Source organism: Sardina pilchardus, chromosome 5 (assembly GCF_963854185.1).
Source record: "Sardina pilchardus chromosome 5, fSarPil1.1, whole genome shotgun sequence".
NCBI classification, from domain to species: Eukaryota; Metazoa; Chordata; class Actinopteri; order Clupeiformes; family Clupeidae; genus Sardina; species Sardina pilchardus.
Genome location: NC_084998.1, coordinates 7,391,801 through 7,416,952, shown reverse-complemented (window position 1 = coordinate 7,416,952; position 25,152 = coordinate 7,391,801). Strand labels below are relative to the sequence as shown.

General features: G+C 43.0%; 1 protein-coding gene across 12 annotated transcripts in view; it reads left to right on the top strand.

The window, feature by feature from the left end:
- The first annotated feature begins 781 nt into the window (after positions 1-781).
- Positions 782-25,152, top strand: part of ncor1 (nuclear receptor corepressor 1) — a 73,681-nt gene continuing 49,310 nt past the window's right edge. For 4 of the 12 annotated variants that reach the window (XM_062536176.1, XM_062536170.1, XM_062536167.1 and 1 more), the window contains exons 1-14: positions 783-1,051; positions 3,319-3,524; positions 6,661-6,758; positions 7,319-7,526; positions 7,858-8,040; positions 13,135-13,299; positions 15,629-15,685; positions 15,868-15,920; positions 17,715-17,781; positions 18,938-19,110; positions 20,776-20,887; positions 21,302-21,480; positions 23,461-23,515; positions 23,942-24,043. In XM_062536176.1, coding sequence (XP_062392160.1) covers positions 3,417-3,524; positions 6,661-6,758; positions 7,319-7,526; positions 7,858-8,040; positions 13,135-13,299; positions 15,629-15,685; positions 15,868-15,920; positions 17,715-17,781; positions 18,938-19,110; positions 20,776-20,887; positions 21,302-21,480; positions 23,461-23,515; positions 23,942-24,043 — 1,560 coding nt within the window. In that variant the 5' untranslated portion in view covers positions 783-1,051; positions 3,319-3,416. Of the gene's footprint in view, positions 1,052-3,318; positions 3,525-6,660; positions 6,759-7,318; positions 7,527-7,857; positions 8,041-13,134; positions 13,300-15,628; positions 15,686-15,867; positions 15,921-17,714; positions 17,782-18,937; positions 19,111-20,775; positions 20,888-21,301; positions 21,481-23,460; positions 23,516-23,941; positions 24,044-25,152 lie in introns of all 12 variants that reach the window. The other 8 variants (XM_062536177.1, XM_062536174.1, XM_062536175.1 and 5 more) reach the window with 7 other exon arrangements.

Genomic DNA, 25,152 nt, shown 5'->3' with positions numbered 1-25,152 from the left:
AGCATTCTGCAACACTATAATTTATCCTAACGTAGCTGCTAACATTTAGACTCCTCAGTAAAGTTAACGTAGGCTAATCCTCACTAGAACGCTCCTCACATCCAGTTCAGCCAGAAACTCACTTTATAGAGGACTTCAGTATAGAAAATATCATCTTCGTAATGCACGTATCAAGTATGATCAGATAAAACCAACAACTTCTCAGAGAAAATATTTTATTTATAAGAAAATATTGAACGCGTACTTCAGAAGAGCTTTTTTGGCATGGGTGTCACCTATAACATTCCGTCTAAAACAATATGTTTTCTATAACGTTCCACTTGACTTGTTTGCATAGCCTACACAAGACTTTATTCCACTGTCGAATATTTATTGTTATTAGAAATGGCTGCGAAACACATTTCAAGGAAATGTATGATTTTGGGTACATGGTTGATCGTCAACCATCGACTTTTAATGCTACACATTTTATTGAAGATTACACCCTGTTTCGATAACAATGAACTCAAACATGATTATGCCGTTATATAACACCATTCACTAAGACGTCATTAGATACCTATGGGATGTTAGTCTTAATAACGATAAAACTGTTATAATAACCTATCAAACAGAAACATGAGACACATTTCTTAAGATAAAAAGGTTTGGGCGGAGTGTGCACTGAGGCATGTCGGAACTTCAGGCCGCCTGTGGGGAGCTATTTAACGTCACACCGTATTATCCTAGATGGTAAATGTTAAAAAATAAAGGAACGCCAGGACTTCGCTTAGTTTTTAAAAATCCATGATATCCCTTATCTTTTAAAAACACATTATTTAGGACCAGTCGTAGTATAATAAATCGCTTTGAATAATGTACAGTCCATCTACATGCACAAGAGCAATAGACGTAGTACTTCTAGGACAAATACAATGTTGAAGTGTGCTGCAGCCTTTAGCCTTCAACATTCGTTCAGTCCGTCATCCGCGGAATAACAATCACCTCTCGTACTTTATCGAGAAGTACACGTCTTGTTTTTTTTCTGGGAGGTTTACATTACAGATATGTGGTACGTTTCTATTTCATCTCACATACTACTGTAATTGCATGTATTTAGAACATATTGTTGTTTAGACGTTTACGTTTGTGTCTGTGTGTAAGCAACTCCTTGCAAGATGGCGGCTTGGTTGAGAATGCAGAGGTGAAATTAAACCTAGCTCGAAATACTTGTCTTCTGTTATTGCTCTGTGGTGTTTTATGATTTCAACTTTGAAAGCAATACATACTCGTGCATGAAGCGATTGAATGAAAAAATAGAAGTTGAATTGGATTGGAAAGAACCCCACATTTTCTTGTGACGATATGGTTAGCTAGCAATAACAAGCTAACTAACCATTTGGCTCTCTAGCTGTGTCAGTTGGCTAGCTACCTAAGAAATGTTCCCAGCTCCCTCACTAACTTATGAAATACCATAGAAATAATTCTATGATAGAAATCGCCTCATTTAGAGTACACAATTGCTTATTTAACGCATGTGATTAGGTTTAGAAGTAATTGTACCCAAACAACTGTGTATTGTTAGGATTAGAAGGAGCTAAACATCAGCTAGACACATTATTCTGTACCGTTAGCTAGCTCGTAAGCTAAGTTGGCTAGCGTTACTACCACACAATCAACATGAACATTTTAACCGCTGGGTCACAGGAAACATTTTTTCCTTTATTTGCATGCTACAGCTTTATAAATTGGTTATTCCAACGTCATGAAGGGCAGGTTGGTTACTGTCGTAGTGTTCATATTTTAAATGGTAACATGAAGGTTCATTTAGCTATTAGCCAAGTTACGTATTTGTGCAGTGCTGTGAAAAAAGTTTATCTTAGCGATCTTAAAAGTGTTTAACATTGTAAAAAGAACAAGCAGACTATCTAGAGAATGCTCGTTGAAAGGGGGCGATTAAGTTGTCTAGTCTGTCATGATTTACCGAAAAGTGATGTTCTGTTTTCTCTTCAAAGTGTTTAAACGTGTAACGTTAACAAGCGCGGGCAATTAGACTTTCATTTGACAAACTTCGAGGAACTGTGATGTGTTCTCGTCATTAACGACGTTTAGAAGTACACATCTGTCTCCCGGGTAATGTAGGTACACCATATTTCTTGAACTGTAACGTAACTCCTAGACCTAGGCTGTATCTCTGTCTGCCGTCTGTTCTTTAAGATCTAGCTTCTAGGCCTGCAAATTCTTTCAAATGAACATCACTGGCAACTTAAAGTATACATAAGGCCTCTGTCTGCACGGTGTACTCCAAAAAATATCAACCACCATAAAAACGGAGCTGTGTAAAATATCTATGGCAAATTGCACATAATGCGCAAATTAAATGCGGTATGCTATGTTTGTAATATGGTCATTGCTTTCTTTATTCTGCACTGTATTTGAAGTCAGTGTATGGATGAATGAGTTAAGAACGCTGGGGACATGTTGCTGAACTTGGTGGCACATCATTTCATGTGAAAGACAGGATAATGCTGCAGCCCAGCTTATGTGTAATTATTGGGCTCTGTGTGTGGGTAACCTCAACGAAATGCCAGGCTGGCTTGGTTTTGGTTTGTTTAAGCAATTCTTGAGGTGTAATTGACAGTTTTCTTACCTTCATACCTAGGATTGATTTGAACAACACAAATATATTTTAAGCTACAGTGCACAAAAAAACACAAAGTCTTTTTTTCGTGGAAGTAAAGTCAGGCTACTGGTAATATGATGATGTTGGCATATAGGGTCTTTACAAATGTCCAAAAGATATGGGCACTAGCGCTATTTGTGTGTGTGTGTGAGTGTTTTTGTCAGGCTAGGTTTTTTTTTTTTTTACCGTTCTTATACCCTTTCCTTTCTCGATACCATCACAGAATAATATAAGCAGATGTTTACATTTACGACACATCATATGACTAGTCATGGATAGAACAGAAGTATTCATTTTGTTTTTGAGTTGGTATGTTGGGTGCAAGGAGGAGAGAGACAGGCTGTGAATAGTTGGATTTGGTAGGACAATTTTGGAGGAGCAAGCTGGCAGTGTGGAATTGGCATTTATTTTTTCTAAATATGAATTTGGTCGCTAGCACTGAGGACTGATTTAGAGTGCCACAAGCTTCTGAGGTCACAGACTGCGGTGCGAAGCTGTGGACGAGACTGACCTAGCACGACTATCGACGACGGAGTGTAGAATTCTTAGGGTCCAACTGTAATGTATCTTTTTTTGTTTGTTTAACTTTGTTGTCTCTGATCTTCTTTTTCGAGCCTCTTCAATAAGCATTTGTATCTGTCTGTCTGTTTCCGCAGGTGGTTTGGGTTCTCAGTCATGCCCCAGCTGAGACCGTGATCAGTGCCCCCAGCACCTTCCCCAGGCCTAGGCCTGGTTTGGCGCAGCCTGAGCCAGCATGTCCAGCTCAGGCTACCCCCCCAGCCAGGGGGCCTTCAGCAACGAACAAAACCGTTACCCTCCACACTCAGTCCAGTACACCTTCAGCACAGGACGTCATCAGCCGGTAAGCCTGCTCCAGATGTGCTAGCCAGGGTCACTCTGTTCTCCACGCCACCCACACATTTTGTTAGCCGTTTGCACTATTAAAGTGTCTATTAAATGGCACCCAGAGCTAATGCCTCAGTTGAGATAATGAAGAGCTTCTGGTGTGTGTGTGTGTGTGTATGTGTGTGTGTGTTGGGGTGGGGTTGATGGCTGATGTGGCTGTGATCTGCTACACACAAACATGAATACCTTGGAAATGAACTCAGCTCGTGCTAATATTTTGAAAGTGGCCTGTGTCGAACACAATATGTGTAAAATGTTGGCAACACTGGAACAACAGGAAGTTGTGGCATTTAATCTAGCATTCTTTAAGTAACCACTTAAATTCATTCCTCCTGTCCTTGAGCCCAGCCAACATGTTGATAATGAGCTAAGAGGGTATGGATATTGTTTTTTTTCTTTTACATTTTTTTTTAATACAAATCAAGGATGTACATGCACACTAGGGCATGATGGTTGTCATTTGAACAGCATAGCCCAAACCAGGATGTCCTTTCATGAGCATATATAGTGAACTATATATATATAGTTCAAATAGATACAGTAACTGCTATGAAGCATACACCTTGGCTACTGAAAACATGCTGGGTTGCAGGCTATAATCCTACATGTGAAAGTCTACAGTAATGCTGTAGTTAACATCCTATGGCAATCGTTTATGATCAAGCTTTTAAGTGTTTCAAAAGGGAGGTCATTTGATTCCAATTATGACAAATTTTCAACTCTATTGAAAGCATGTATGAATGTGAATAAAATATTTCCAGTGTATGTTGTTGACTTTAGACTTGTTGACATTTTGTGGCCGGTTTTCATTATGAATACAGCATTGCTAATGTGTGCTGATGGCAAGTTCAATTTCTGATCTTCCAAACTGTGGCATAAATTGGCAGATTTTGAGTAGTACTTGTCATCATGTAGAGGAGATGGTTACCAGACATGGTGGAGTTAGCCTCTGAATAATTTTTATGACAATTAGAAAATGCCTTTGAACTTGAGAAAGTCGTTCTCAAACACGCCAGCTGTCCTCCACTCAGACACTGCAACCTTAGTTGGATGTAGTAACGTCAACGTCTCGTCGTTAGTCAGGTCAAGCCGGCATTAATTAAGGACATTATTTGTGGCCGGGTATTGCAGGATGCTTTGTGATTAATGTTATACATCATGATATGGATTCTGATACAATGTATACAGGTTGTGTTTGTTTTAGTTAACTTGCATTTCACACAAAGGCCAGACAGTAATGGTATCTGTGGCTTTGTATGGCTAGATACCTAAAGTTATGCGTTATGAATTATACAATGATTCTGATACAATGCATGTCGAGGATGTCCGAAACAAACATTGTGTACATTGTGTACTCTGCGTAGTGTGTGCTTGAAGTGCAGAAGAAACCCTGTGAGCTGATAAGCTTGTGAATTGTATGTGAAGGCCAGCAGGGACGTCTGTGTGTGGTTGTGTTTCGGCAGCCGTGTGGATTTAAGGAATTATGCGTGGCACAGAGTGTATAACCATGTCTAGCAGAATGTTCTTGCTTTCGGCTTGATTTAATGATTGAGGTATAAAAAAAAAAGCTGAAATTTTACTCTGCCCATGGCTCCGTGGTTCTTTGAATGCACACAAAGACTAGGCCTCTGTCCTTATTCAGATGAAGTTCCTTATCCGGATGTCAAGCAGTATTTTCTTTAGGTTGTAGATTTGTGTCAGGGCTTTGTTCTGTCATTTATCTGCTTACATTGGCAGGAAAGCATTCTATTGAGACTGTGTAACTAGTGCAACTGTGATGAGTGCTGTCTGCGCATCTCTGTAGCATCACAGGCGTCACAAAAGGCAGGCCTTTCCATGTTATTTCCATGTTCTAGGAGTTTGTGTCTGTCATTATGCAAATCTAAGATGGCTAGGTCAAGTAAGTGGCCCCTGCTTCTGCCTATTTGTTGCTAACATGGACGGTGACTGACTGACTGGTCTTTGACAAAGTTATGCGCTGGCAAATGAAGGATTTTAAAGTCACTTGTTTTAATTCGCAATGATTGAAAATAGATGACATTGATCAATTCCTAGTGCATAGTATGAGCAAATTAGTTTTGAAGCATTTTTCATGTTTCCCAGGCTTAGTTGCCAGCTGTAGCTTGCAGTGAAGCTCCTAATGAAAGGTTGGGAGTGATTGTGGGCTTCAGTGCAGACGGATTTTGAGGAATGCTGCATTTTGCTGTGTTTATGGTTTTTATTTTGTAATCCACAAAGACGGCCTCAATTCAGCTCTCATTTCTGTGTGATGACATCAGTTGCAGTGCTGCGTTATATGGACCAAAATTCATATCTCTTTATTTCTTGATGCATGGCGATACACACTGTAGTATATTTTCTATAAAGTGGGTGAACTGTTCAGTTAAAAGCCAAAAGCCCCATGCGAGATGTCACAAGGACTTTTGGACTGTGATTATCAAAAGACAAAGGCAAAGACAGGATTTCATTCCTGGTTTGAAATATATACAGATCACCAAAAATGTAAATTAAGTGTTATGAATAGATAGCCTATGTTTAATGCTATGAAAACAGACATACCCCGAAAAGACTTCAATATAGAATCTGAGCTGCTTTGTGTCCGCAAATAAACAGTGGAAAACTGTATCAAGATACAAAATGTTGTCATGAGTAGTATACTATTTTTGGGAAATAGTTGTCCATTTCTACTAGTATTTCATACCTTATTATTGTAAAGTACTTGGATTTGCACTCTGCATCCCTAACCACCATAGCCTTTTAACTTGACATCTGTCACTCTAGTCTCTTGGACCGTTGTTAGCCGTGTGCCCTCTTTTTTTATCTGCCTGTGTCAAGTGTGATCCTGTCTCGGTCCTCTCGGATACCGTTTGTCTATATATTATACCGTTTGTCTATATATATTGTGTCTTTGTTGCTGTTCTGTCATGAGCACACTGAAGCAATTCCCTAGCATCTTGCACTGAGTTGTATGACAATAAGGTACTGAATTGTGTATCGAATCGTGTGCTGACATGACTTATAACATCTCATCATTCTTCCTCTCTCTCTCTCTCTCTGTCTCTCTCTCTCTTCTGTCTGCCTCTGCTGTGTAGGAATTCACCGTCCAAGACTACCGGACACACATTCAGGACCAGCAGCAGGCGCGACGCAGACCCTCTCTGCTCTCGGAATTCCACCCTGGAACTGAGAGGTAGATTCCCGTATTCACTTCCTGCTCAGACTCCCGCATTTTTCCTTAACAAAAAAAAGAAAACAGACCTGTGTCCAGTCCTGCGAGGTTTCCCCTCATGGAGTCCTCTTAAGGCTACAAATGTGGGTTTGGGTGATGCATAAAAGGTAGAAAATAAGTGAATTAGAGCTTCTGTGAGGAGGAAATTGCATACAGATCGTTAAAGAGAACAGGATGAGGAAGTATCCTAGAATAACCTTGAGGCTCTTACGAGGAGGCTACACTTGTCACGTAACAAAAGCATTCTGTTCAGAGATAGTTTGCCATAGCAATTAGTTTCTGCTATAATCAGTGGTACCAGCTACACCAAATATCATAATGGTGCTTATCTTCGAACTTAACTTAAACCAGTCTTCAAAAACAATTTTCTACGTAAGTGTAGAAGTGTCTGCCTGCTTTAGCCCAGGTCTTATTCTGAGAACCTTTTTTCCCCAACCCATCATGCATTGCAGCAGTTTGGACGGTATAGCTGAGTTGTTATTTTGTTTGTTTGTTTTTTTCCCCTCCTCTCCTGCTCCCAGGCCACCAGAGAGGAGGCATGGCTACGAACAACAGTTTGTCACATCCCTCAGCACCCAGTCTGAGCATGAGTCCCTGGAACCCAAACGGCCACGTGTGGATGGGCCATCGGATACTCACTTCGCCCGCGCGCCGACGGGCACCATTGTCCTGCCCCTGCCCCACGTCATGCAGGATGGCATCAGGTCTGCAGCTGGAGAGGTCAAAAAGGTCAGCCACAGTCCCGCCACAGTCCCACTCCATCGCTCATCAGTCTCATCAGCATCACTAGACATCAGAGTAATACTTAAGTTCAGAGGTCCAGAGCTTTTTTCTAGTGCAACCATAGTCATAAAAACCTCAGTCAGCCTTCAGAGTTCTCTTCAGAAGCTAGCGGCCACCTGAAGGTGTTTTTCAGCTCTCAAAGTGAAGTGATTCTCTGTTGTGTTCGACTGCTGCTCGGAGACCTCAGAGACTTGCTGCTCAGTTGGTCCCAGTGGGTATGCTGCTGGGTCCCATCCCAGACAGTGCATCCTTCTTCTTATTCCTCTCCTTCCTACAGGAGACACAGTTCAATGTGAAGGTGGAGGCGTCCTCCCCCGGAGGAGTGGGTCAGCACGTGGCGGAGGAGCAGGATGCGTCCCCTTCCAAACTCTCCAAGGAGGAGCTCATCCAGAGCATGGACCGGGTGGACCGAGAGATCGCCAAGGTGGAGCAGCAGATCTTTAAGCTCAAGAAGAAACAGGTGAGTGGATGTGTTTTCCTGTTGGGCCTGTCAACTCTGAGATGTGTTTGATGTTTGGGAGTACTTGGTGGCAGTCATGTGTTCACGTTGATGTTATCCAGTGGTAGATAACCTGCCCGCTGTGATAGAAACTGCACACCAAGCACACTTCAAAGTAGAGATGTACCGATTGCAATTTCCTGAGTGTTGGTCTTACTTCTTCAAACTTTGCAAACTCAGCTGGATGATGTTGTGGTGCGTGAGTGCATTTGACCAGTGTTACATGTCAACTGCCTCCCATGTTAACTTGCTGCGTTGATGATGTTTCAAGATAGAGGATGTTTCCTCGACAAATGTGGCCGCTTGCAGATTTGTCACCTTCTGATATAAAGTGGAGACAAACAAATACATCTGCACGACATATTTAAATGTAAAACATGTCCGTGTAGCGCAACACGTTATCCTGGCTACATGAGTCGATGTGTGAAGAAATCGTTGAGAAAATAAAAGCAAATATTAAGTAAACAAGATCTGTGAAAGCCCAACACAACATGCCTACCCAGAATAATCTCAACAATACATTTACCAGTGTGCCTATTAGGGATGCAACGGTACAGTTTTGCCACGGTTCGGTTTGTATCACGGTTTTTGGGCCACGGTAACGGTTCGGTTTCAATATATCAATATTATCTTGGCTCTAGCATACAGGAGGTTATATTTGCCTTTTCTATTTCAAATCAACAATGTGCTTCTACTTACACTTGCAGAGAAAATATTAAATGCATAGCCAGACACAGATGAAGCAGAATCACAAAAATGTATTATAAGAAAAGAACACCATCATTGCCTTCTGTCATAAACAGGCAATATTATCCATAGTGAAGTGCAGCATAAAGTAATGTGTAATTATTTATTTATTATACCACTGCTTGGTCAAATTTCCTATTGTGGTGCGCTATTTGAAACGTGCATTATTTTTCTATATACCGCACGGCTATGATGTAGTTCCCTTCTTTTGGGCTTATTACACTTGAATATTAATTCGCCAATGTGAATGTAACGGTAAAAACAGCAATGTTGCATCTAAGACAGGCAATATAAATGAAAATGATAGTAGTAGTGGTATAAGCGGATATCAACTCCGCGCCCTGTGCGTTTCTAGGAAAATAATGCACTTATCGAAGTGTCCGCCTGCGGCGTCGGGTCCTTATTACCACTTCGAACGTGCATTATTTTCCTATAAACGCACGGCGCGTCTTTGATTATCCCTTACCTGTTGTCTTACAGAACATACAGCCCTTTTGTAATATTAAGTAGGTTGCATAAAATGTAAACTTTAAAAGTCACTTTCAACTTCTCTCTTACACACTTCGTACAGTTCAGGAATCTTACTGCTGAACTGCGTGCCGGAGGGGATATTGAAGCGATGATCGAGAACATTTATCATGTAGCGAAATCCCATACCCAAAACCACCGTATAGGCAGGGCATCATGTCTTTTCCTATGAACACGCCAATCGCATTCGTTATGTCTTTGTGTTTTTGGGAATTATAGGAATATTGTTGCCGAAAGGCTGCAGCAATGGATGGTTAGGTTTTCGGTGGCAAACTAGCTCTCCGTGCTGCTCCACTTAAGGTTACAGCCGGGTGATGGTGGCGCAAATGGGCCGACATGTTGGATGTGTTACCTTTATTAGGTGATCGTTGTGAAGCAGTGCTTGCACACTGTGCTTTGTTTACTGACGGTCTTTTTGACTTGTTCGTAGGCTACTTCGAATGTCGCCATGATCGTAGCCTGGCACGCCCTCCCAGTGACGCAACGCCTTCAGGCTTTTGCTGCTGGTCTGGTCAACTGCTCATTGAGAAGGATTTCTGAGTTCCCGAAATCCGCGGAACTGCCCCCTTTGGTCGAGAACCAATCAACTTTGAGCAGCTCCAACGGCTCTGGGTAGAGGCGTGTTCAAGGCAGAGGAAAGAGTGTTGTTATTGGTTTAAACTCGGCAAACCGCTTTCTGACATCTACCAGTAGCAAATCGAGGCAGTGAAAGGAGGCGGGTCAACCAGCGCTTGCAAGAAACCGTTTTAGCACAGGCTGTTGGTCAGACTAAAGTCTCGCAGAGCCTTTGAAAGTCGATGGTAATCAGGCTACCATGATCGTGCAGCCGCCGGTAAAGTTTGTTTCTTCTCACACGACTCCTTCATTTGCATTTCAACGTGCTTATTGGGTCTTGGGAAATTCAGTAAAATTCTGATTGGTTGTTGCAAGGTTGACGAGAGGCAAGCTGAACAGTCAGAGAAAACTCATCCCCCGGGTCCTAAGCACTCCTTGCTATCGCTCCCAGGCTACGCGCGTGCAATAACCTTGTATTAAATAAAAAGTTTAATGTCGCGTATACCGAAATATTGCGGTTTAGGTGAGTCTACTGAACCGAACAGGCCAAACCGAACGGTTCAATAAATTATTGAAAACCGTTGCATCCCTAGTGCCTATATTGCGTCACAGTGGCAATATCCAAGGAGCTTTAAGTTGTTGACCGTAGGCTATAAAGCCCGTATAGCACAGGCTATTTAATAGGTTATACTGGTAGGCTATGTTAGAGAGCTGGATCATGGCTTGTTAAAATGTATCCCTGAAACTAGTTGACATGGGCGTTATTAGATCAAATTGTATCTCTCCAGATTTGAGATTTTTAAAATCAATCTTGGGAAACCACTTTTAGAGATATAATTTAGTTTAGTGGGTAAAATTCAGGACATTGGCGTCACGGGACAAATAACATGAGCTTTTTGTTTGTTCTCTCTTATTTTATCAATAATTGTTCATGCAACGTCGGCTCATGGATATGTATTGTACTACAGGACAACAAGAGTTTTATATCAGAAAGTGACAAATCTGCAAATAGCTCCATCTGTCGAAGAAACATCATCAATTGTGTAACATCATGAACACAGCAACTTAACTTGGAAGGCAGACATGTAACACCAACATAAAATCGGCAAATCTCAGAGTGACCGGCCGGTTGCTGGCGATGGGCCTACTCATGAAAATCGGCCAATCAATCAGTGCATCTCTACTTCAAAGTGCTATCGATAATTCTGTTAGATCACTTAATTGTCTTGTGTAGCCTTTCCTTTGCAAAGAAGTTTCACTGTGTACATAGCAATGACTGCCCAATGTCCACTAGCACATAGGCTACATTCTGCTGCTAGCTCAATGTGCTGATCAGCAAAACTTAAAGGGACACTTCACCGATTAGCATTAAGCTTTGTATCTTTCATTGAAATCCCTATTTCTCCCATCTCAAGGCAAACTGAGGGAATGATGCATGACCATTCAAAAACATGACTGGTTTTCTAAAGATACAAAGCTTAATGCTAATCGGTGAAGTGTCCCTTTGAATAAAACAGTACTAGCTCAACATTTTCACACTGTGCTACTCTTGCTCGCCCAAAGAGAGTGCTTAATCTACTTTTTATCAAAAATATTTGCTAATATGTTGCAAATGACACTGGTGTTTTCACTCCTGCGTCTTTCGGTTGTTAAAGAAAGCAAGAGGCAAAGGAGAATAAAAGTTGAAACCAGTTAGATCCAGTCATAGTGGCAAAACGCTTCTCCTTGTATCTGATTACACTGTGCTCCTTAGCAATAAATAGGCAAGCTAAACATCCAATCAGAGCAACCTTTTCTCCAGATGCTCCGGCATCATGTTGAATCGGCCATAGACTAGTTGACAGAAGTCCGTCGGTGTTAGTGGAGCTACGCACGCCGCACTGGTTGGAGCAACAGATACTCATTCAGTGTTTCCCCTAGATGTTTTTCCAGCAGTGGTGCTAGGGTCCGTCAAGCAGAATTTGATGCAACTTAGTGAAGACTTTTCAGAAAAATAGTTCCAATGACAACGTTGGTTGTTGTGCTTTTAGGATGTGGAAGGAGGCCTAAGTGTTGTGACATTTCTGATCATGTGAAGATGTTGCAGTGGCTTTCAAAATCCAGCCGTGGCGCTGCACCACTCCTTTATACATTGTAGGGGAAACACTGTCATTGACATTCATGACTGTCAGTTTTATTTCAGTCAATGCGTCATAGTGCTGTAGTCGTCCTGTCATTTTTATTGTACCTTGATTTCCAGTGTGGACAGAGATCATTGAATGCTGCGTGACATTCGCTTGCCTGCAGGCAGTTAGGATACGCTGTGACAAACAGGAAAAACAGTGGAGCAATGAGCTGATGCTTTCTCCTCCAATGGGAGATAATCTTCAGATGTACTCTGCTAACAAGGGCCACTCCCCGGCCTCCTCAAGTGCTCTGTGCCTCCTCTAATGCCAAATCCCTTGCCCTGAGAGTTTGTAGTAATGCGGGTGAGGAGGGCATGCGGACGCATGCTCAGTCAGCCTCCTCTCTCCTCTGCAGTTCCCCTCTGTAATTACCGTCTCTGGGGCAAAGGGTGACTACAGAATTTGAGCTGAACTGGTTAAATTGGCTTTCTCTTCCTTCCTGTTCGTACCTCCTGTTCGTGGTAGGAATGAGAAAGAGGGATAGATAGATAGATAGATAGATAAATACTGTAGAAAGATAGAAAGGAAGAAAGGAAAGAAAGATATTTCTTTTTCTCCTCCACCCCATTCACTCTCTCTGGTTTGATGGAATTCCCAGCTCATTAGAGAGGAATGCAAACTCTGCTTGGGTGGAGGAAAGACGGAACTTTTTCTCTTTTTGTTTTGTTTTGTTTTATATCTGCCTTCCTGAAAGCTTTCCCAGGATTATTTGCTTTTTCCAAGTGTGCCAGTAGTTCATAATCTTTATCCTATAGACCGTTTATTTACAAGACCATGAATGTGTAAACAAGAGTATTTTGTCAGACTTCTTCCAACTATCTTCTCCGAAAGATTACAGTTACAATGTCCATGTACAAAAATAGTTATGAAAAATGTGTTAAGTTATCGTTTCAATTGACTACAAAATAAATTGGTATGCAGAGGACCGCTGTTTTAGAAGAGCCATATCGGAGTTTTTTTTTTTAATGTATTTCAGTGAGGTAACTCTTTTATGCCGATGTAGTTTCATAACAGTCGACTGGTAAGACTTATGTTTTGCATATGTCCTGTGTCTCCCTAGCAACAACTGGAGCAGGAAGCAGCCAAGCCAGTGGAGCCGGAAAAGCCAGTGACCCCCCCACCAGTGGAACACAAGCACCGCAGCATCGTGCAGATCATCTACGACGAGAACCGGGTCGGTGCACTGGGGACCCCAGTCTCGATATTGCACTGGCACACAACTCCAGTAGGCAGATATGAACGAACCTGTGCTCAAGATCAAACTGTGCCTCGAGGGTAGACACGTCTAGCACACTTAAGTTTCCCACAGCTAGCAACACGCGAAACATAAACTGTACCGTCAAATGTGCACACGATTGTGAGGGAAGTTGCAAACTGATTTGCCTGAATCCACTGGCACGCACATTCTGCTGCAGTCTGGAGTCTGCTGCACTCTGTGACCTAGACATGCTTTGAGCTGGATAGTAACCATGAGTTTGTCAGACATAAAACACAGTATCATTAGACGTAATTTTTCAAAATGTGATTATATGCATATGTAGACAGTGCCTGCATTGTTGTGTGTCCTAGACACTGTTTTTTTTTCTTTGTGTGTCTATGTGTGTGTAGATTAGGGTGTTCCAGGAACTTTGTGCATGCGCTTTCCGTATGTTGAGAACTAGCCAGGCAGAGGCAGAAATATAGAGTAGACGAAAAAAAAAAAAGTGAGAGGTGGAGAAAGGCTTGTATCTGTGCTACAGCGCAGTGGGAGGGAAAGGGTGAGAGTGACTGTGAGGAAAGTAGGAGGGAGGGAGAGGGGGATGGAGGGGAGAGGGAGAGGGGGAGGGAGGGGCAAGAAGCTCCAGGGTTACTGTAGTTCAGCAGTGTTCGTCTGGTCTGAGTGCTGGCAAGACGTCACTGGGGCTTGGCTTGGAGCTCCGACAGTCATTAACTCTTTCGGCAGGAAAGAGCAGTGAGGACTGACTGCCACACAGGCACACACACCTCTCTCTCTCTCTCCCTCTCTCTTTCTCTCTCTCTCTCTCTCTCTCTCTCTTTCTCTCTCTCACTCACTCACTCACCCACTCACTCACTCTCCCTGCCTCTTTCTCCTCTGCCTGAGTTGCTTCACGGTTTTCTAAATGTTTAGTACTTATCCCTAAAAGAAGGTTTGAGGATTGAAGTTGTTGCTTCAAACAGATTTCCACAGCTTAATCACATATCGCAAATGTGTGTGTGTTTGTGTGTGTGTGTGTGTGTGTGTGTATTTAAGCTCATTGGAGTTTTGTTTGTGGTCATTTGTAGGAGATCATGTGTGGCTGTTCAATGCTGCGAGCTCATTAGCTTTTTTGGTTTCCACCCGTCATTAGCTGCCAATCGTGTTTTGAGTAGCGCTGTGGTTGGCTGACTTGGAGGAAAAACTAAAATGAAAGCGGCAAAATTCCGCTACGGCCACATCTGAAATGTTGCGACGTGAAACTCGCTGAAGTTGCTAGGGGCTGCTAGAGTTTGCTGCTGTGTCTCTCTTCAGAAAGCTACCTTTTTTGGCATTTGACTATCAATTTGAATATTATGCTTTTGTTAGTGTTAGGCAGGCAGAACAGTTCGGAGCGCATTACAAATTAAATTGCTATTTTCTCCTCTTCCCTCCCCCCTCTACAGACATTGTCCATTGTCCAAAACGCCATTTTGTTCTTTTTCTATTTGAACAGCTGCATGTTCTCAGCCTTTGATTCATCACTGTTGAGTGAGCAGGCTGTGTTATCACTAAAATAATATTCCAGCATTCCCTCTTCAGTTGTACAGAATACAATATTATTAATTGCGCCATTGGCAGAGGAAACTCGACTTGGCATTTCTGTCTCGCGCGCACACAGACACATACATACACACACACACACACACACACTCCCATATATGCACACTGAGGCTAACAGATTTGGCTCCAAACTAACGTGCACCGTCTCTTAAGTCTGCTGTCTCTGATTACCTCTCCTGCTAAAGATGTTGTCTGTGCGTCTTGCTGGTTTGGAAGTGTGCACTCAGAACATGGGAAACAAGCAGTTGTGTTCCTGCACGTCAGGCACTTTTGGAACAGCATTTATTTTTTTTACAGTGCTGAGAATGGGGGGGAAAGTGCCACAGAATGTTTTCCATAGATCTTGAAATATGATAAAAGACACTATTTTGTTGCTTCTGCAACTCCGTGTTTGTGTTAGCAACTGTGGGAGTATGTGGATATTAATACGAAGTGGCATGAACATGATTTGCCTTAGCACATAAAGAACCATGTCCTCTTAAATTAGGGAAGGTTTTGGACACACAATTGGCTCTAGAGTGTGTGTTTGCAAAGTGTTAATACCGTCAACTCTATGACAGCGAGGGAGGAAAAAAAAATGCTTGCTCAGACTGGAACGGGCATAACACAGCGTGAGTCTGTTCTCCAAGTGGGTGGTGTCGACACTTGTGTTTTAATCAAAAATGTATGTGTTTCCACTTATTGATGTATTCTTTCTTTCTTTCTTTCTTTCTTTCTTTCTCCTTGTCTCTTTTTTTCCCCCTTTTTCTTCTCATAGAAAAAAGCAGAGGAGGCCCATAAAATATTCGAAGGTCTTGGTCCCAAGGTGGAGCTAGTAAGTGTTAAGCATTTGGTACGGTGGATGTATGCAACATAATGTCTGACTGTCCAGCTCCATGGCTGTTGGTGTAAGCCAGATTTGGAGTCCTGCCCAGCTGATTGTTAATCATTAGCCTTTCCCTTTCCCCTGAAGAAAGCTGATTCCAGTGTGTTTTTTTTTTCTCCCCTTTTCCTCAGCCCCTATACAACCAGCCATCAGATACGAAAGTGTACCACGACAACATAAAGACGTGAGTATATTCCTCTATTTTGCCTTTAAGAAGAAAAAAGTTTGCACTTTGCATACAAAAGTGTGCAGTTTTGTACGCAAAGTGCTGTCTTTTTTTTTCCTTTTTATCAGTTGTATGTTTATTCTAGGACTCTGGGTAAAAAAAAGGAATAAAAGACTGAAGCCTGCTCCTACCACACAATTCTGTTTTACCTTTGGTTGTGTTGCTTTGAACTGAGCCTGTGCCAAATGAGGGCAGAGCCAGAGGCTGTAGGATGGTTTGTTTGATAGTGAGTGACTGTACTGTGCGCAGAGTTGGCCAGGAAGAGAAGAAGCCAAGTGTGTGTGTGTTTTTTATTTCCAGCGTGGGATGTGGAGATGGGCTTTTTACCAGGCCTCAGTCCTCTCTGGGCAGCTCACTTCAGCTGCACCTTTCTTTTTTTTTGTTCATTTTTTTTCTTTTTCTGTTGAGTCACCTGATTCTGTGTTCTAGTGACGGTAGAGCGAGAGGGTGGGGGAGGAAGTGAAAAGAGTGTGTGTGTGTGTTTGTGTGTGTGTCTGTGTGTGTGCCTGCATATACTGTGTGTCTCTGTGTGTATACTATAGCTGCTCTCAAACACGTCATCCGTAGTATATGCAGAGCTTTGTCAAACGGAGGTCCGACCCTTCGGGTGGTTCAGATATGATGCTGACATTGTGCGGTCATATTTGTTAACGACACTGACTCACATTAACAGAATCCCTGTGTGGTTGAACAGGTTGAACGTGGTTGAACACACACGTGAACAGAATCTCCACATGTTCTTCACTTCACTCAGACACAGGCTCATTTACATAATGTGAGTCGGAAATACTAGGAGGGGAGTAGTGTAAGATCCGTTCGGAAGTTCGGAATTTCAAATAGTTGGTTATGTTCAGATATACAGCCCCACCGCTTGACATCACCAGATCATTGCAGACATGCAGACATGTGTGTGTGTGTGTGTGTGTGTGTGTGTGTGTGTGTGTGTGTGTGTGTGTGTGGTGTGTATCACCTGGTTCTGTGTTCTAGTGACGATAAAGAGAGAGAGGGTGGGTGGGGGGGGGAAGTGAAAAAAGTAGGTGTGTGCGTGTGTACGCGCCTGCATATACTGTGTGTCTCTTTGTGTAAATGTGCACGTGTGTGTGTGCATGCCTGCATATACTGTGTGTCTCTCTCTGTGTGTGTGTGGTTTTAGCATGTCTGAGGGTGAAGGACGTGTTGTCTGGGCTGAGGCTCTTATCAATGTGTATCATGAGAAAACGGCTCATCAGGTTGGCCTTTGGCTTTGTGTGTGAGCCAAGTTCACTGGAGGCCCGGTTGAGTGCTCTCTGCTGCTCAGTGGCCCGCCACAAAGCGTGCAAGTGTTTGCTTCTTACACCAACAGGAGCCACTTCCTCAAAAGTCAAACTCACCAATAAAAAGCTACTATTCTGTTTTGAGCTCTGATAGCCACACAGTTGATATGTAGTTGTTTTGTTCTCCTTCCTATGCCTGACATTGACCTACTTTTACATTATTATGTGCTGCTTCTGAGTAGACCTCAAAATGTCTTGCTATGCTAGGCTAGGCTAGGCTAGGCTAGACTAGCCTGCCATAGTTTCTACACCAGAGCTTAGCAGGATTTCCTGAAAGTGTTACCCCATGCAGCTGCTGTGTTTGCATGGGCATATTTATATTTAATGGATGCCTAATACCGTAGTGCGTTAAATCATGTCATTTGGCAGACATTGAGTATTCATATGAATTTTCAGAGTGTTTGCCATGACATAAATGGCTGCCCATTTTATTTTACAGTAACCAGCTGATGAGGAAGAAGCTCATATTGTTTTTCAAGCGGAGGAACCATGCACGCAAACAAAGGGTGAGTATGTTCACTTTTAGTGTATCGGAGGATGTTGGAAGGGACGGGGACTTCCAGGAAATTGGAGCATGCTTTGAAAAGGAACACAAAAGGCCCACACATACTTTTTTTGGACAACCTCACAGGCACAACACACACACACACACACACACTACTATATTTATATGTACACAGTGCACACACTACCATTTATGTTAAGTTTTGAGTTGGACAAAAATCCTTCTGTGTTAACATCGCAGATTATTATTCGTTAAAATTTGTGCATCGTTTTCTTCCAATTAATAGGCCTTTTAAAGAGTGGCATGTTATCCTGAATTTAGTGGTAGCTTCTCTTGCTTTGCAAAATTAGATCATCAGACAAGCAGAACTAACATGCCCATCCCCAGTGTAAGCTCACTTAATTTCTTCAAAAAAAAAAAATCCATTTGGAAAGGACATGAAATTGCAATCTCTACTGAATATACCTCAGTTTCAATGACCACATGGGGAGGTGTTTTGTGTTTATGGTTTATTTGTTTATTTATTGACCGATTTGCTTACATAAGGTTGTTGTTTTTTAAGCAAGGTGTAGTTTAGCGAGGTCAACCGTTTCCCGGCTGCTTCGATGCCAAGTTAGACAGACCCTTTGGACCCTGAACAACGAGAAGGGTTAGTGTGGCCATCTGCCAAGAGGAAGGTGAAGTGTTGGAGGCTCACTGGAGAGCATGAAAACAAGGCTGCATTGTCCTCTCTAGTTTTCTCTCTCTCTCTCTCTCTCTCTTCGCTCTCTCTCTCTCTCTCTCTGACTCTTATTTCTCTTTCTCTCTCTCTCTTCTCCGCTCTCTCTCTCTCTCTCTGTCTCTCTCTGACTCTTGTATTTCTCTTTCTCCGTCTCTCTCTCTGTCTTCCTCTCACTCTCTCCTTCCCCCCACACTCTCTGGCAGTATTTAATCTGATTGTTTATGCATATTTCATGTACACCACTCGCCAGTAGCATACAGCAGGTCAATTCACATCTTGCCCCGAGTGGGCTGGCCAGTGTAGGAACAATGATGGAGTGGTCTCCGCGAGTGCTAGCTCTTGCAGCGGGGTGGGGGGGTGGGGGGGGCAGTAGTGGTGGGTGGGGGGCTCCTGAGGGGTCCCTGCTCTGACGCATTGCTCTTGTGTTGCTGAGCAGGAACAGAAGATCTGCCAGCGCTACGACCAGCTGATGGAGGCCTGGGAAAAGAAGGTGGAACGCATGGAGAACAACCCGCGCCGCAAAGCCAAGGAGAGCCGCACGCGAGAGTACTACGAGCGTCAGTTCCCGGAGATCCGCAAACAGCGCGAGCAGCAGGAGCGCTTCCAGAGGTGAGCGATGGGAAACATGGGCGGCCCGGCTACTTGTTTGTAGCAGGGATGACTATTTGCATAATACTGTAAAAGATGGCAATGGTGTTTGTTATGTAAGCTAAGCTTTGACAGTGAAAGAGCCAGTGCTTGAATGTTCATCACCACACTGTTTCAGGCATTAGAATAAGTCTCGTTTCAGAGCAGGAAACCATTTTGAGTTTTCTTGCTAAGTTCACAATCCACATTTAGTACGAACCATGTAATGGTGTAAAATGCAGGGAAATGTACTGGCCAAAATTAGAATGGTTTGCAGAAGATGTTGCAGCTGTCCTCAAAACCGTTCTCAATAGATTGCGTGTGAATAGATGCAAAAAAAACGTCCCTACATAGTTACAGTCTAATTGGAGGTGCTTTGATGCCATGTTTTGGCCTACAACGTGCAAGCTAATGCATTTTGGTGAAATTGGTTTCTGACATTGAAACAAGGACTGTAAAAAATGTAAGGGGTTTGGCTGCATTCACAAAACTGAGGACCTGTCATCACCCTGAGGTGAAGACAAAGCACACTGACAGCTGCAAGATGCTGGGTGTCTGCTTCTGCAAGACCTTCATTACATCATACGTCCCATGCCTGGCAGTTTGCTGTGGTGTGAGTGAAACTGAGAAGCTGGCACATTTTCCAGTACAACTCTGTTCAACAGGATTTGGCAATCTGTCAGGATCTATAGGCCTATTACCAACTGCTTATTTATGCCCATATATACCTGTTTTTTTCGGTCATCAGTCAGTCTGGCTTTGACGTTACAAAGGAAGAAAATGTCCCCTTGTTTTTAATGAGTGGAAAATTAAGGCGTATTTCCTCCTATTGAGGTTCTACCCTATCCTTTACCTCCTATAGTTTGTTTACCTGGACTTGTTTTGGAGGAAATTCTCCTGAAACTAAATGAGCTGCCCTCAGAAGTCTCTCAGGACAAGAATAGCCCTCAGGGAAGGATGTAGGGAGATATTCACCGGCTTCTGCAAGCTACAGATCAAAGGCACTTTGGGTGGAATTGTTCTCAAGTGGTATCAGTTTGTCATCATTTGTTTTCTCTGAAGAAAACTTGGTTTTTTTTTTTGTGGGTTTTCGACTGTTGGGGTTTTGAAGAACACTATAAATTGACTGACCGGAGCTTGCCCTCTGATTTGTGTACAAAGCAGTTATCAGAAGGCTCCGTGTTTTCTCTTACTTGCTGTGTAAACACAACTATCCATTTATAGCTGCTCCAACACAATGCCTCTCTGGACTCCCTGGACTCCCTGGCAGTCAGAGCAATGGCAAGAACCCGAGTGGCCATGAGTGAATGAAAGTAAATAGGACCATGCTAGTTAGCTGCCCGGTAAGCTAGCTGCTCGCTTTAGCTTCTGGTGGAGCTCATCTAGTCTGGGAGAACACATTAAGCGACAGCATTTTTGGCTTATTGCTGCATGCTTACTGTGCACCCAGAGTCCCCTGATGGCCTCTGGTAAGGCGCAATTGGGAATGTACTGGGCAGGGAAGGTCCGGCTTAAAATAGCAGTGTGGTGTTCATTCAATCAGCTCTGTTTTAATTCAGCTGAAACGTGTTCTGTGTTGAGTGCTGTTTTTGTGCATTACATGCTACTGTAGTTCATTGCATATTGTTTTTAAATCTCTCCTTTAAGCTCTTTTCTTGCTCTCTCAAGGGTGGGTCAACGGGGAACTGGTCTGTCGGCGACCATCGCGAGAAGCGAGCATGAGATTTCCGAGATCATCGACGGCCTATCTGAACAGGAGGTGAGTGAGCGTCTTCTCACAGTCGTTTGCCATGGCGTTTAGGTGATAGGTGTGCCTTGAGACCTATCTTGAGACAGCAGCTGTTTAGTAATAGTCAGGTATGGAGGGTAATTGTACACTTCCAAAATAAGGAGCTTTTTTAAAAATCCTCTATCTGTGTAGCCATATACATGCCAGCCAAAGAAATCAGACAGCGTCCTGCTCGAAACCGCTGCAAAACCATACGCATAGGCGGCTTTTCCAGCTAACCATCTGTTGGACTTGATCTGTGTGGGGTGGTTTGGGTTAAAGTCACCACCCTTGAACTTTTCTCTAGATTTCTCGTTCAGGCGGCTCACTTCTGTCTGTCTGTCTCTCTCTCCCTTGCTCCCTTTCTTTCTTCCCCTCTTCCCCTCGACCTCCTCCCTGCGTCAGAACAACGAGAAGCAGATGAGGCAGCTGTCCGTCATCCCGCCCATGATGTTCGACTCGGAGCAGCGACGTGTGAAGTTCATCAACATGAACGGCCTGATGGAGGACCCCATGAAGGTCTACAAGTCCCGCCAGTTCATGAACGTGTGGACTGAACACGAGAAGGAGATCTTTAGGGAGAAGTAAGTGTGTGCGCGTGCCTGTGCGCGTGTGTTTTTTTTTTTCTAAGTTAGCAGATGGGTTAATGCACTTCTGAGACCATAAGACATGCTAGCTTTATTTACAGGAAATGGCTTGTGTGTGCGTGCGTGCGTGCGTGCGTGCGTCCGTGCGTGCGTGCGTGCGTGCGTGCGTGCGTGTGTGTCTGGAGTGAGAGAGAGACCAACGGTTCTACTGTTAAATCCGGGTGTGGTTTTGGTGCTGATCCACACTGTAAGGCAGGGCTTAAACTGGGGAGCTATAGAATCTGGAGTTTCAGAGCTTACTTCACAACCAGATTTTTGCTCCCGTCTTGTGGAAGGGGGACAGCAGGGTTGAGGGGGGGGGGGGGGGGAGTGGGGATCTCACACAAATTACCCCTCATAATCATTTTAATTTTCCTCCTACAAATCAAATTGACTCAGGAATGTTAGCGCAGTCGGCAGACAGCTCTTGAAGAGCCAGTGTAGGCTGGAAAAGTGTTCAAAGAAGCACATGTATGAATCCCACAGGCTCTGCCCATAGAGCTTAAGAGAATCCCAACATGGCCAGAAATCAGGGGAGAAAGCACGCCAGTCACAACACATTCCTTTGTCATCCTCTCGTCTCGACCATCATGCCTTTGGGTTTCCTGGATTTTCTATTTATTTAGATTGTTTAGATTTTTTTTTGTTCAGAGACCTCTAGTCTCAATTCCATTTTTTATATATATAGTTATATATACCCAGTCACACAACAGGTTTGCAGGCAGCTTGGCACCTTGATACCTTGGTGCTTGACATTTTTCACCCACAGGCCTGTGAACCCCAAGATATGTCATAACGTTAGAATATTATATGTTAAATTAATGGCTAGACTTAAGAGCACCTTGACAACTGGAAAAATAATGGTAAAAATAAAATTTCTGGCCACTTTCAGTAATTTTTATCCACAAATTGGTGTTCTACTATACCACTTCCTTAACTCATATTAGCAATATTATTATAATTATTATTATACTATGCAGGCGCGTACGAACGTAGTTAGCATTGGGGGGGGACAAGAATAAGGTCCGTCGCCATTACGCTAGCATTGTAAATGATTCCCAATCGTGAGTGACCAGGCTATTCACTCGTGAAGGAGTCAAGCTGGCAAGCTATATACCCCTCAAAAGATGAAATAAACAGTCGTGTTTTCATGTGATAAGATGCTTACGTTGGTGCCACCTTATCTGTCCCTTTCAGTCTTTTGTTCATATTTGGAGGGATTTCTCTTTTAGATTCCGCACATACACTGTCCGTCTGGTTTGACTTTAGGGTGACTATATTGGTTTTGGTGATTTTCAGGTGATTTTGGTTTTGATCGATCCCTGAATTGAATCTGACACTTTCAAGATTTTTAGTCAATGCAAAGGCTCACTGAATGAAACTGGAATCCATTTAATTCTATGTATCACCTTCTTAATGCAGAGGGCGAAGCACAGTTGTTTTCTTTCACTTGTAATCAACTGTGCTTCATTTTTGCAATTAAAATAGCACAATTATACATGTTTTGAATTGGAAAACATGCACTGTGATGCCCTAACTTTATCCACAAAAATGTTTGATAGCCAGGTCAGCATTTTACCATTTTAGAAGTAATGTATCTATTATCTGTGTTTAGACAAAGAAACACCAAAAATGGCCACTCCAACTGAAATGTTTTGACAGGCTTTCAAGCAACTTTCTTTTATTTTTAAATCCTTTTACAGAGATATACTGAATGTGTAAAACCCAATCAATTACAGTTTTAGATGGTTTATTTTTGACCCTTTTGAAACAAAGCACACACCCTGATTGTGAAATTACCTCCTGAAGGCCAGGTGGGAGCAGGGGGCGGGGGGTTGGGGGGGCAGGCAGGGAGGGTGGCATTTCCCTCCTGGCTTTTGAAATTATCAGTTATGATTTCACTCTGTTTAATTAGTTCCCACATATCTTTTCTTTCAGGTTTGTGCAGCACCCAAAGAATTTTGGCCTCATTGCCTCGTATCTGGAAAGAAAGGTGAGTTTGTTCGGCTCCAGTGTTCTGCATTGCTTAAGTTGTAGTTAAACTTTTACATTTTTGCACAACTCTTTACACACAATGTTCCCTGTAATCAATGCAAATGAGAGTCCCCCCCCCCCCCTTCTTAAGTATGTTTCCCTGAAATGCAGAACTTGATGAATTAGGATTAATTGACGTTTCTCCTGAACAGTCCTGCATAGCATGCATTGCAGCTCATGTTTGACCACAAACCAAACTTTTGGTTGACGGATTAGACATGTAGTAAATGTTCACATGCTCTGTGACGAGCTCCGTTTCCTTTTTTAGATATCCTGCTGATGCATAACTGCTGTGTGTGGTTGTGCTTTGAATGCACACTTTAATGCATGTGTCACATCTTCTGCGTCTTGACAAGTTCTACGTGTTCCTCTTTTTTTTTTACAGTGCGTGGCCGACTGCGTGCTATACTATTACTTGACTAAGAAGAACCAGAATTACAAAACACTGGTGCGGCGCAACTATAGACCGCGGCGAGGGAGAAATCAGGTGAGAAGTGTTTCTTCAAGTAGACCGTTTCCTACTTTGTTTATTTATTTTGTGACTCTTGAGTTTTTCTGTGGTCGTTGATGCTTTGACCTTTTGGCAAAAGACTCTCGCCTTCCTGAAGTGGTGAAATGCTTCTTTTCCATATGCCGCCCCTATGGATTCCCTAACGTTTTGGTCCTTGGCGTGATGTTAGATATTCAGTTTCCTCTTCCACGTGAGCAGTAGTGCACTGTACTGCGGTCGCGTTATTTGGCGGGATACGTCAAGGTTGGAACAGCAGGGTCTGTTGATGTGCAGAGTAACAGCACAACAGATGTCTTCCTCCAATCCTGTGAAAAGTGGAGGGAGCCTTTTTCCTGGTATTCCACATTTATGACTCTTGGAGAGCAGCGCATTTCAAATGGCAGCTCTTATCACAGGAGAAGGGGATGCAGGAACGCTGTTGCTCAGCTGCAGAGCGAGACTACTGTGTATTGCTTTCCCACTACGTACTTTGGGCAGCCTCTTTTATTTGAGCAGCTCCCTCACTATGCTGGTCCATCTCTGTGTTTATTTAAGTTCGACAATCCAGCTATGTAAGGATCGCCTGACTTAAGGATTGAATGCTCAAGCAATCAAACTTCCTCTTGTGTGCAGTTATCAAAGCAGTCTGGCCGTTTTTCATGAACTGGACGTTTTCATGATCAAGCAAGCAAAGGCTAGCACATCATCCACTTTATCTCAGTGCATATTCATTACACTTGGTCATTTTCCATTCGCTTTTTGCAGATTAATTATTTGTTGGTATGTAAACTAGAAGTTTGTTGTACTTTTATTGACTTTCTTTTTGGGTATTGACGTTCAAGTTAGGAGGCCCTCTAGTGACGACTTGTATCCAAAGCAGTCAGTCGTCTGTTTGTTTGTCTGTCTCTCTCTCTCGTGTGTGTGTGTGTGTATATATGTGTGTGTGTGTTGTGTATGTTCTCTGAGAGGCTCACTCAGCGCAAGGGTTTTTGCTCTGAGGTTAAATGAGAAACAGGCCGAGCGGTCGGGCTCAGTGGTGCGGCGTGATTTATGGGGCGCTGCACAGCTTCCCAGGAATCTGTTTTATCTGCCTGCCATAGACGGGA